Source organism: Manis pentadactyla, chromosome 5 (genome assembly GCF_030020395.1).
Source record: "Manis pentadactyla isolate mManPen7 chromosome 5, mManPen7.hap1, whole genome shotgun sequence".
Lineage (NCBI taxonomy): Eukaryota > Metazoa > Chordata > Mammalia > Pholidota > Manidae > Manis > Manis pentadactyla.
Genome location: NC_080023.1, coordinates 134,654,363 through 134,667,703, shown reverse-complemented (window position 1 = coordinate 134,667,703; position 13,341 = coordinate 134,654,363). Strand labels below are relative to the sequence as shown.

The following is a 13,341-nucleotide window of genomic DNA, read 5'->3' as shown; positions in this document are numbered from 1 at the left end:
GCTACATCTTCCAGTCAAAGAAAACATTATAAATCTAAGACATGTGAGAACAATAAAGGAGAAAATTATGCAATTTATAAAAGACATAACAGAAGTCCTAAATGGAATGACGTACTAAGTTCCTAGATAGGAAGAAGCAACATAAAGATGTCAAATTATTAAGACAACGCAACTGCAGCTAAAGTCTTAATAGCATTTTTCTGTGAAGCTAGGCAAAATGACCCTAAAATTGATGTGGAAAAACAAAGGGCCAAGAATACAAGAAGAAGACAAAGAAGGAGAAGGAGGAGGAGAAGAACAAATATGAAGAAGAAATTAAAAAAAGGCGAAGACCAACAGCCAGGTAGGGAAACTTTGCCTGCCAGATACCAAATATTATAAAACCACAATGATTATGAGAAAGCAGGGTTAGCATAGACAGAGGAAAAAAGATCAAAGAAACAGAATAGGGAGACCAGAAACAGACCCCCTCCCCCATAAAAAGAATCTTCCTGTATGACCAAGATAGCAATAAAACAGTGAGGAAAGGATGGCATGAGGATAGTCAATAGATAGCACTAGTTCATGTGGGGAAAACAGGCATCCACCTCACATATCATGCATAAATAAATTCTAGGAGAATTTAAACCTAAATGCATATAAGCCTTTGAAAGTTCAAATGTTAGAAAATATCTTTATGACTCTAGGATAGTGATAGATTTATTACACAAAGCACTAAACTACAAGGAAAAGGGGATGATTGGTAAACCTGTCTACATTAAAACTAAACACTTTCATTCAACAAAAGTCACAACAAGCAAGGTTGAAACACAAGGAAGGCATAGACCAGAAGATCCGTGCAGCAAGTTTAATGGAAAAAAGGATGCATATCCAAAATATATACATAGCCACAAATAAATGAAAAAAAAACTCAATAGAGAAAAGATGGACAGAAGAGAAAACCTGAGCCAATTCACATATGAAAAGATGTTCAACCTTTGTAGTAATGAGAAAAATGCAAAATGAACAATGAGATATGATTTCACACTACTTGGACTAGCAAAAATGGTGTGGATGACATTAGAATGTGGGCAAGAAGGCTGAGCAGCAGGAACTTGCCCACTCCGCAGTAGGTAGTATATATCCGTACAACCTGTTTTCCACCCCTATATTCATGCCCCAGAGAAACTCTCCCACACATGCCCAGGGAAATAAGGTACAAGAATGCTTCTTTTCAAATTATTTGTAATAGCAAGGAAGTTGCAAACTACCTAAATACCTGTCATTAGGAATATGAAAAATTGCAACCGATTTATAAATAGACTATTATATAACACTAAAAATAAATGTACCAGAATTCATGAAAAAATCAAATTTTAAATAGATCATATACTGTGAAACATTTATGTAGAGTTGGAAAACAAGCAAATAATGGTATATATCCTTATGCATACCTGATTACAAGATAATTGCATAAAAACATACATGGGCATTCCAGACACCAAACTTAGCATTAGGGTTGTCTGTGAGGAAGCAAAGAGTAGAATGGACTCAGGAAGGCCTACAGAGATTTTTCTTTAAAAAAAAAAAAAAATGCCAATATAAAACACATAGAATATTCCCTGCAATTACAGACTCCTTTGATCATGAGATTATCTAGGATGCCTTGACTGGTCACACACAGACTGCATATTTTGGTTTGCTCAGGTAGGTAGGGATTAGACTGGAGACCGTAATTTTATGCGTATTTGCTCTGCCTTTTAATTTCCTGGTGTGACTAGAGTTTCCATGACTAATAAAGTAAATATTCTTTTTTCTACCACAATAAAAGTGTTCAGTACATCACCAAGTCTTGCTGAAAAGCATCCCCCCTTCCCTAAATGTCTCTTAAATCAAATTTCTTTTTTCTCTACACACTGCCACCACCTTAGTTTTACTCTTTGTACCACAGCAATGGCTTTCTCTTCTTGCTTTCCCTGAAAACCAACTACCAGTATGTTATGTGTGATCATTTTATTGTGGTTATTATCTAGGTTATTATACATTTTTAGAGATAGTAAACAATTTGGGAGGAAATAACATATCTGTATTTTTCTTTAATTCACAAAAGAGATTAATCAAATGTGATAAAATAATAATTTTACATGTATGCACAGGACTATTCATTTGTATTAACTAAAGAATAAAAACAACCAAGTGGCTACCAACAGAGGATTGATTGAATAAACTATAGCATATCCACCAAACAAAATCTCAAGTATGGAAAACATTTGATTTTGGTAATATTGGGTGGTGGCCATATAAGATTAATTGTGTTATTCATTTAACTTGTATTTTTTTAATTATTTATAAATGGAAACACCAAAGTATCAGCCAGGCCCAGTGCTATAAATAGAACCCTTTCTACACACCAGCTTCAAAGCGTATGTTAAATTTGCAAATGCACAAAGTCCCTGCTATACCCTATGCAAAGAATAGTATGCCAAGAAAAATAGCCAGACAGCAGACTTTTTCTATTCTTCCGGAATGGATTTGAACTGATCCTTGTCACCCAAACATCTCTTTTGTATTTGTGGCACCCTTCAAATTAATTTATTTCACTTACTTATTATTTGAATTTCTTCTTCAGAAAAGATAGCAAGTAGCATCTAATAATATTGTGAATCATTCAATAAGAATATAATTAAAGTACACTAGTTGGTTATTCCAGCCACTGTAACAAATACATCCCATAATTTTAGTGGTTTAACACATTAAAAGTGTATTTAGCATTCACCTACCAGTCCCTCCATGTGTTCCTGGTGGAACTGCTTTCCTCCAAGCAACAATTCAGGGCAGCAGCCTCCCTCCATCTGTGATGTACATTTCCAAAATTGCCATGCTTGTCTGCATCAAATTACAGGAGGACAAAGAGCATGGATAATTGCTCATGGATGGTTTTTATGCCTAGAAGCAGCATGCATCCCATCTACCCACGTAACATTAGCCAGAATTCAGTCACATGGCCACAGGCAAGCACAAAGGATGCTGGGAAATGAGCCTCACTGGATCCAAGGAAGTAAAGAAAATGCACTCAGTAATCAATTATCATTTTCTGCCACCAACAAGAATCATACTGCAAAGTGACAGACATTGCTGTGCCAGAAAACCTAGGCCAATGGTACTAACAAGTGAGTGAGCTAAAGAACCAGAGCAGACTGGCTAAGCTCCTCAGCTGTTGTGTATTAGCCAGGTTTTTCCAGAGAAACAGAGCCAATAGGATATGTATATAGAGAGAAAGAGATTTGTTATAAGGAACTGACTCATGCAGACATGGAGACTGAAAAGTCCCAAATCCATAGAGTGGGCTGGCAGGCTGGAGACCCAGGGGAGCTCATGTTCCAGTTCAAGTCCAAAGGCAGAGTGCTGCAGAGCCAGGAAGGGCCGATGATGCAAATGAAGTCTAAAGGCAATTTGCTGGAGAATTTTATCTTGCTCAGGGAGGCTAGTGTTTTTGGAAATGTACACCACAGATGGAGGTAGGAAAATGCTAGAATATGAGCCGCGAGGAGTTCTGAGAAGCCCTGAGAAGGCTTTCTCGGAACTATAAAGATGGGCAAGCCTTGGAAAGCATATCTAATGATGCCCAGAGTTCTTTATCTGGTCAGCCTCAAAGGTTCTGAGGACTTCTTGAAATTGTATGCAAAATGTTGCCAATGTATGCCTTTTATTCCTGGAATAAGGTGGGCATCCACAGCATTCCATACCCTCTCAAAGGAGGCTATGCTCCAAAAAAGGTAAGTAATCATTATCCCAAAACTGACAAGCAGCATTACAGGCCTGTATACAAAACCAGCCTTGAAAATATGCACCAGCCCACAATTCTGGTGCTTCCAAAAACTCAGAGCTGCTCTGACCAACACAAACCAGTCTTAGATCTTGTTGATTTTTTTGCAAGACAACTGTGTGTTTTTCACAGGAAGAGTCTTCAAATGTTAAGTCAAGATCAAATTTCAAAGCTGAAAATATTCTGAGAAGCGACTTTCTTGCAAAACCAAGGCAAGGTCAAGAAGACAGCCAGGACAGGGAGGAGACAAGGAGAAATAAGGATGGAAAATGGGTGGCTGAACAGAACCAGACTGCTCCTGACTGAGACAATTTAAAGAACCTTCTCCTAAGCCTTTGACACTATATCTGAATTGTCTTTATTTTTCTTGGCAGCCACGGGACCCGATGTGCAGGGGAAGTTTCTGCCGCAGCCAACAACAATATCTGTGGGGTCGGAGTGGCGTACAACTCCAGGGTGGCAGGTGAGATCTTCCTGCCAAGCAGCAGGCCCCTGCGGGGCAGCCAGCTCCCAAAGGCATCACACTTTGTTGTCCAGCCCCTAGAGAAAGAGAGCCAAGACTTGTAGGTTTAGCACCAGTGGGGGAAAACTTTTTTTAACCTATATGAGAATATTAATAAACATTTAAATTTTGTATTCAAGAATAATATAAATACAGAAAATTGCCCAGATCATGAGCACACTGCCCAATCAATTTTCACAAGCAGGTCATAGCCACGTAACCATCAAGAAGTAAAATATTGTCAGCACCACAACAGCCTGCTTGGTGTCCCCCCGCCAAGTCACTATCCGTACACGCAAAGGTAACCAGGATCCCAACTTCTAACAGCAAAAATTGGTTCTTGCCAGTTTTTAAACTTTAAAGAAATGGAATCTCACTGTCTGTACTCTCTTTTGCCAATATCAAAACACATTAATGAGACTCAAACAAAGACTACAGGATATAAGGAGGTGTGTATAAATTATTATAAACATGCTCAGAACTCTTCAAACTGTTTTTCCTTTTTACACAATGCATGTCATCCTTAAGGAAAGACCTTTTACCTAGAACCTTTTTATTAAGTTCCACGGTAAGGATATTTAACAATTTTATCTTTACAGAGGGATTTAGAAATGAAGGTGGCCGATCACTAAGAAGCAACACCTCCCTACCACAAAAAAAAAAAAAAAAAAAAAAACAGGCAGGAAATGAGAAAAAATGAGAGAGAAAGGTTCATTAGCTTTCAGCATGTTGCTGGGGCATAGAGTGGCTCCTGGTTTATTCCAAGTTCTGCATCAAATTGTTCTTAATTTATTCAGGCTGAGTCACCCAACCTTGTTGTTCCTTTTTTACAACTGTCGTGATATTTTTTTCCTGGTGATTTAATGGAACCATAAACATACTTTGTGCTGACACTCACATTTCCAGGGACCTAAATAAAGCAAGGGCAACCTATACAAACCCACCATTAACCTCTTTCAAAGCATTTGCTAAGAGGCTTGCCTTAGCTGGTGCTGAATTTCACAAAAGAATACATCTAGAGGGTTCTGAAATGTAAATAGGGGAGGCTTTGCCCCTAGGGTTTCACCTCCCTTTACTTTGTGCACATCCAAAATGCTGGCATTAAAATGTCAGAAGCCATTATGAACTCAGGGAAAGAATATCACCTAGTTAATATTTTATAAGCTGAGCTTACACCTCAGGTGGTTTCTGAGGCGAGGTGGGTTCCCTATTCACAGGACAGGATTGCAAGCAACTGAAAAATTCAAACCTGGATTTCTCATTCACAATAATTAATGTCGAAATAGTTGTGAAGCCTCTACATGCACAAAGTAATTAGTTTTTTGAACAAGAGATTCGTAGAACTACTGCCTGCAAAAACTGAGTTAGAAATTTTTCGAGGTGTTGTGGAGTTCACTGGGGTCCCTTTTTCCAGCTGCTTATTCTATCTTTCCTCTTGTATTATTTGCATTCTGAAAACATCTGAATGGCTTGTCACATGTACCTAATTCTCCTGCTCTCTTTGTCTGAATTCTCTAAAAGTGAAGCCTGAGACAAGGATTTTGATGCAGGAGTTCCTTTTCCAGGAGATTCCAAAAGCCAGAGAGAAAGAGGAAGAAAGACAATGAGGGAATGGGAGCCAAAAAAGATGTAAGATGTGGATAAGCTGTCTCATGGACACCCAGGCCTGTGAGGCACTGCGGGGATACCCCTCAGAATATCCCCCCAAGGTGACGAGACTAGGAAATTTATCCACCAACTCCCATACCTCACACCCAGAGCACCCCAGCCTACCCAGTGTGCCACCTCAGATGGGCTGAGCAGAACTCCCAAAGCAGGGAAGTGCCCAGGCAGACTCCCCATGGGCCAGCGGATGTGGGCAGGTGCGACAACTGCTGCCTCACCTGTTGACTGACTCCTGATCCCGAAGGCAGGTGAATGCAGCCTGATATCTCAGAGGCACAACTGACCTGCACTCTGTAAAATCCCAGACAGCTCTGGTCTCATGGCAATGCTCTGAGGTTCCAGAAACCCAAACACGGGCAGGTGGGAGGCAAGCCCAGCCACACAATGACTCTCAGCACCAGAGCCACCTTTTCTCTGCTCCCTGAGCCCCCGCTTTGTGCCTCTGTAACTACACATGCTGGTTCTAATTGCTCAAGGGCCAGGAAGCTCTGTGCCTATTAGGACATCCACTGTCCTCTAGGCTTTCCCAGAGGAGCAAAAGGAATTATTCATGAGGAAGCCCTAGAGAGTTATTCAAGAATTGCAACAAAAGCAGAATTTCAGCCTCCTCAACCTTACGTATTTAGGGGGAACATTTTGTTCTTTCTGGTTGGCAATTCCAAAAGTTGGCTGGTTTTTATCATTGTAACTAAGCCATACCCTTCCAGAGAATCTTTCCTTTCAGCTTTCGGGCCTAGAGAGCTCTAGAGTGCCACCTGGTGGTCAATCCCAGTCATTGCTAGTCCCTGGCAGTCTGTTGCTGACACAGGTTTGGAAGAAGGAGGTGGCAGTGTCTCAAATTCCTCCTGGGTCCCTGATCTCTATTCACCTTGCGCTGAAGAAAAGGCTAACATTAAGGTACTGTAGAATCTTAGTCAGAAAGATAAAGGAAAGTGGATATGGAATTAGAAAATGAGTTCTCTGGAAGGAAAAAGGAAAAAATCATTGAGCATCTCTTCATCTGCCTGTACCTCAATAAAATTTGCATAATTTTCCACTGGGGATAGAAAAATCACAGGGATTTTTTCCTCCAAATAGTGATCTAGTGTCCCCAGTACCATGCCTTCAGTGATCCATCCTGTCCCTTTAATTCGTGCCACCTTCACTGTATACTAAGTTCCCACCCATACATGGTCAGTCTCTGGGTAAACATGATTTAGATAAAGTCTGCTAGAAGTGTAAGTTAGTGCAGCCATGCTCCTTCTACTACTGGGCCTGCGTAGATGCTCTTCTGTCTGCCCAGAATACTTGACCCCCATGCATTACCTGGTCACCTCCTCTTCATCCTTCAGTCCACGGGTCCCTCAGCGCTTCCTCCGGCATTACCTCCAAGACCAGTTTCCACTTCTACACTTGATTAAGCATGCTGGATTTTTTTCTTCCTAGCACTAATGACTGTCAACTATTGCCCATTCTTGTGCATGGTTATTTTATCCATACCTTTCTCTCCAGACGGACAACAGTCTCCGTGAGGACAGGGGCTGTGCCTGTTTTCTCTCACCTTAGCTCCCAGAACAGTGTCTGGCACACTGTGGATGCCCAAACCCTATTTGCTGAATTACAGAAAGCAAGAAAGAAATAAAGAGAAGGAAAGGTCAATGAATAAGCCCATGATGAGCAGTAGAGATTAATTGCTGAATGAAGGAATGGGTAAATGCACGGAGCTGAGGGATTAAGGGCGTAAAGATCTAAAGACCGAAAGCTGATGGAATGTGTACCAGGAAGCAGAAGTGTCTCCTCTTCTACCAGCTCAGTCCCACCTTTGCTACTTTATCTCAATCAATTAGTTCCAAGAAGATCTGTCCTTCTCATCCCCAGTTCTCTTCTTCCCAAGGCATCATGGGGAAGCCCTGAGGGCTCTCACCACTGGAAGGAGCTGCCCCAGCATTGAATAGAGAGGGGACCCCTTTATACATGTGCCCTAGGTCACTCAGGCTGACAGGCACCACAACCATCCATCCACCATGTGTTATTCAGGTTGGACATAGAGTGTGTAAGTTTCCAGGGGCCCGTATTTTCTACTTACCCATCAGAATCTCAAAATCTTGGGCCTCAAAGGGGCTTTAAAGAATCTTAGTCAAAATATCCACCAATAATAGCAACAATAAGAGTATTAATAATAGTAATAACATATACTGACATTTCCAGTGCGTCAGGCTCAATGCAAAACCCTCTACTCACCTACCCGTCTTTGCAACCTTATCACATATTGTTATATATTTTATATGTGTAACATACATGTTATATATTATTATCCATCTTTGACAGAGAACAAAACCAGATATGGGGCTATGCTAGTAAGCTGTAGGAACATTTGGCACCCAGCACAGCCCAGGCCAGAACGTCTACGCCTGGCCCCCGCGCTAAAATGCTTGAACAACTTTTCTTTTCCTGCTCTCCTGGTGTAGTCCAGATCCAGCCTGGAACTGCTTACATCCAATCCAATAACAAGAAACTCACTCCCTTCTAACAAAGTCTATTCTGCTTTTGGAAATGTGTCACTCTTGGAAAAGTTCTTCTTTTGTTATCTGTTGCCTATTTTCACGGGTATGATTGTTACCAACTCTTCTAGGTAAATACGTAGCAGGGAGAGAAGAAAATCTCCAATGAGTCTGGTTCCCAAAGAATAAATGCTCTGTAACATGGCAGTCTACATGTGGGATATCTCAAAAGTTTTAGTGGTGTCTTGAAGCTTTGATAACTTCAAAAAAATGATTCAAAAGTTTATATTTACATTTCCTTTTCCACATAAATTTTATAGATTTTGAAGAAAAAGATTAATTGCAGTTTTTATTTTGCAAATGCCTTTATTCAAGTAGCTATTTAAGAAGATAACCTAATTCTTTTCTCAATTTCAATTTTTAAATTCATGTTTGACATCTTTTTATTGAGATAAAAAATTAAAATGCATTATTCAAAATTTGCAAAATCTAGTAATTGCACAACAAATATAAATAACGAACCCTCAAATAATGTTTCTTGTAAGTTTGTCAAGTTTATACTTTCAGGATCATTACAGCTCAAAACCACAAAAGCCATTGCCTTTCGGAGATGCTAACTCCTACCTTCAGTGCCTTTGAGGACTCCAGAGAGTGCTGTTGGGAGCCTCCTGGGTGCCAGGTCCTACTGTGGGTAGTGAGATTCAGCAGTGAGCCCACTGACAAGACCCCTGCCCTCACACAGCTTAGTCTAAGAGGAAACACAGACAAGGAGCAAGCAAATAAGCAAAATAATACCAAACAATGATTGCTGAAATAAACTGATCAAAGCAAAGCAGCAGAGAATAAACAGGGTGGAGGCACACACAGCAAGGGACTCAAGAGCGGGTTCTACAGCATCATACCTGGGTTTCTGCAGAGCTCCTCAGAACAGTCCTGGGATGGAGCGAGGAATGGCCTTACCTGCCTTCCTTTTTAAACCAGAGCGTATAGATTTAGGCTTTGGGATGAGATCTCCTTTGATCAAAGATTCTGAAAAGGGTTTGAAAACCACACTGTTGACCATTACTAAAACACCCTGAAGTTTCTCTATCAGCAATGAATCACTTCCATATATTTGGCCAATAAAAAATAATATGTCAATGAATTTATACATACTTTATCTGAGTTTTTAAATAAACCAATAAAAATCACCTATTAACAATTATTACCATGTATTCAGATCCTTAAGGCCTAGAATCAGCAGGAATTCACTCCTCAGCCTGCAGACTAGTATCCATGAGCACAAAAGGTGGTATTAGCAACACTGAGGTTTGCAGACAAAAGTAACATTTCCTGGTGTCAGGGCCCAAATTCACCTTTTATAACTTGAGCAGAGGCAGAAAGGATTTAACCCAAATCCCTGAGCCATGCAGCCCCCAGAGCCCCTGTCTACAGTTACACCCAGGCTGTGAAAGAAGGGAGACAGAAGCGACACTGGTCATGGTGGTGATCAATGCAATGACCAGGACTGCTGGGTGGGGACAGAATGCCTGCTGGTGCACAGGGTCCCTCCACACCATCAAATCACACCAGCCAGCAGAGCCTTTTACGAATGTGAAGACACAGTCCCAACTCCTCAGGCTTCCCTCTGTCCTGCTGCCTCCTGCTGTCACTGTCTGGCCTTCCCTTGGGTTTTCTCTCTCCTTCTCTCCCTCTCTCCCCTCCACCCTGCCATCCTATAGCATCTAGTGCCTCCAGAGATAGAGGAGAAAACCCTTCGGTCACCCTGAGCCTCTGTCTTGGCTAATGGTGCAGTTGCTTGCAAAAATTAATACTGTATCTCATTCAATGAATGCATGCTTCATTCCTCCCGAGCTTACCGAGATTAAAAGAATGTCGGGTTCCTGGCCCCTGAATAGGAATGAGAGCCTTGCTCCTAGTCTGTAGCCACCCCTGCCTCCCTTGATGATAAAACAGAAGATTAATACCCACCAGCTCTGTGCAGCACAAAGGGAGCCAGAGAGCATGAAGAGGGAATGGCAGAGGGACAAGGGCTGCAGAGAGAGCAGATCCAAGGCACAGCTGGATGCACCACGATGGCAGTGGGACAGTACCCAGCGAGGCCACTGGCTGGCATGTGGGACAGTTCAGGCCTGCTTTGACCATGTTTGAGGGTTTGACAGCTGAGGTGGGCTGTCTAGTCCTGGTCATCTGGGCACTAGATGAACTCAAGACCATCTGAGTGTTCTCCTTGCAGCCAAGTGAGTACCAGCCTTGCTGCAATGTTTCCCCACCTACAAAGTAGACATGACCTCTTGCAAGAAGAGGTTGTGCTATTTGGTTTATTCTATGACCTGGTGGCCACCTTTGTTGAGTAATTTATTTAAATAAGTAAAGTATAGGTGGACCAAAAGCAAAATATGGAGTTTTAAATTTCTTATCCCTTATAAAATGAACCATAAAACTTAGCTTCTAGAAAGTTCAAACCAAAGACTATGCTTATTCTGTATGAGCTTCATCCAGGAGAAAGGATATTAACTGATAATTGGACATTTGTTGGCAAAAATGGTGACCTGATTTATGGGTAGAGGATGCAAGATCTGCCCTGTGCTTTCTGTTAGGGAGAAAATCAACTAGGTGAAGCAAATACCAAACATTTATTCACCAAATATTTATCAAGCCTAAGATAAATACCCAGTGCCATGCTGATGCCCCTGGACACAGAAATGAACAAAATAGACACACATCCTGCACTCAAAGATGTTGCTGTCTGGTGGTGAATGAAACACTCAAATAAACAATGGTAATAGAAGGTGGGAAATGAAGTGCTAACAGGGACCTAGAGCGCTAGATCCACAAAGACTTCCAGGGAAATGCCTTCTGAGCACATAGATTAGTCAGGAGAAGAGTGAGTAATGGAAGAAGTTGTAAGGCAAGTGCAAGCGGTGAACTAGGAGACATTAGGAGGAAAGACAGAACCTCAAGAGGGAAGGCCATTCATGCCAATTTCAGGGGCCCTGCAAGAACCTGGTTGTCCTTATTTAAATTGATTTGCATACTGTGTTAGAGTGGTGCTGTGTAATGTTTCCCCACCTACGAAGTAGCCCTTTCACCTCAGGGGACAAGAAGGAATGTCAGGATCAGGTTTTGAAATGTGTATGGCCCAGCCCCTTCATTCCATAATTCCCACAGACAGAAAACTCAGGGCAGCTTCGCTAACACTAGGCTCCTTGCCATGAAATAGCGTATCAAGCAGAGAACAAAGGCTCTAAAAGCAATGTTTTGAGTAGTGACGGAGGGACAGAATGTCCATCCCATTGGCTGCTGCTGAGTGAACCCTAGAGAGGCTTGTTATGACCAGCCAATGGGTGACAGGCGCCCACAGCATGCACCTTCACCCTAAGACCCCATGTGCAGCTCAGGTTGACCCCCACAAAATCCTGGACTGCAGGACTCTGCTCCTTTTCAATTTCTCAGCAAGAAGTCACTCCTACAAAGCATCAGAGAGTAGTACAAACTTTACAAAGAGGCCATTGGTGGAAAAAGAGGAAGAGGTTGTATCATGTACCCCACTGCTAATATATTAAGAATAACCCATATGATATATTCTGTCCTCCCCAGAGCTCCTTTTTGGCTACAAGGCAACTAGGAGTTCCTCTTTCCTGCCCTCTAGGATTTCTCCCTACATAGCTAATACCAATTGCCTCCCTGGACTGTTGTGCACAGTAGCCTTATTTCTCCCCTGATACTTGGCCACTTAGAAACAGGCTTATTAAGGTATGTCTTCAACAAAGGTGGTCCCCCCCCATGAAGAATTCTGGGGTTCACTAGGGGAATAAAATGTTCTTCAAATAGTTACATAAGGAAAGGCATAGGCAGAGTCCAAAAAGACTCTAGCGACACAGTCTGTGCATCCTTCCTGATGCTCTGAAGGTGTAGCCCACACAGCCTGAGGTTGGGCTCAGGATTCTGCAGTGCCCCCAGGGCACCCGGGATCCAAACCTCCAACCACACCCAGGACCCAAGCGCTCCTCCCTTCCCCAAGCCCCACCCCCTCCCCAGGGACTGAGGTACCAACCGCCGTTCCCTGCCCACATGTGTCTTCAGGTATCCGGATGCTGGACCAGCCGTTTATGACAGACATCATCGAGGCCTCCTCCATCAGCCACATGCCTCAGCTGATCGACATCTACAGTGCCAGCTGGGGCCCGACAGATAACGGGAAGACAGTGGATGGTCCCCGAGAGCTCACGCTTCAGGCGATGGCTGACGGCGTGAACAAAGTAAGGTCGATCCCAGCTTCAGCGCTGGGGGCCCAGTATGGGGGAGGGTGCTGCAGATGGGGGACCATAATGTGGAGTAAGGGGCAGGGCAGGGGCAGAGGTGGGGCTGTTAGCTGTGCATCCTGTGAAGCCCAGGTCCTGCGAGAGAGGGACCCCAAAACCAGGTTAGCCGATCAGATGAAGCGGAGGGGACACCTCGAAGGTCGAAGGTCGGGGAGGGGGCCAGAGGAGACAAGGCCGCCTTCAGGCCGGGGTGCAGGCCCGCTCCTGCAAAGGAAGTGGGATGTCCCACTGCGCCCGGCCCTAGCGCCCCCACCGTGCCCGTGGTCGGCTGGGGCAGCCCGCAGGCCGGGGGTCTACGCGGAAACACTGCTGGGGAGCGAGCGTGCAGCAGCGGGGCTGCAAGTCCGCCACGCGCTCCTGGCTGAGTCCGAGCCGCGCATTTCCGAGGCCGCCGGTCCCTGAGTCTAGCCCGGGAGCGGACAGAGCCAGGGAGAAGGGACCACCGCGAGCCTCCAAAGGGAGGGCAGCTGGGCCACGTGGCTCTGCAACGATGGAAGGGGGTGCCTACCCTGCCGTGCCAGGGCAGGGGCCACCCCAGACAGGACCCACGCCCCGCCCCGGGGT

At 43.5% G+C, this 13,341-nt stretch overlaps 1 protein-coding gene across 1 annotated transcript in view; it reads left to right on the top strand.

Annotated features, from left to right (window-relative positions):
- PCSK2 (proprotein convertase subtilisin/kexin type 2) overlaps nt 1–13,341 on the top strand; it is a 269,306-nt gene that overhangs the window by 207,868 nt on the left and 48,097 nt on the right. Inside the window, exons 7-8 of the mRNA XM_036892214.2 lie at nt 4,180–4,268; nt 12,539–12,714. Of these exons, the coding sequence (XP_036748109.2) occupies nt 4,180–4,268; nt 12,539–12,714 (265 nt within the window). The remainder of the gene's footprint in view (nt 1–4,179; nt 4,269–12,538; nt 12,715–13,341) is intronic.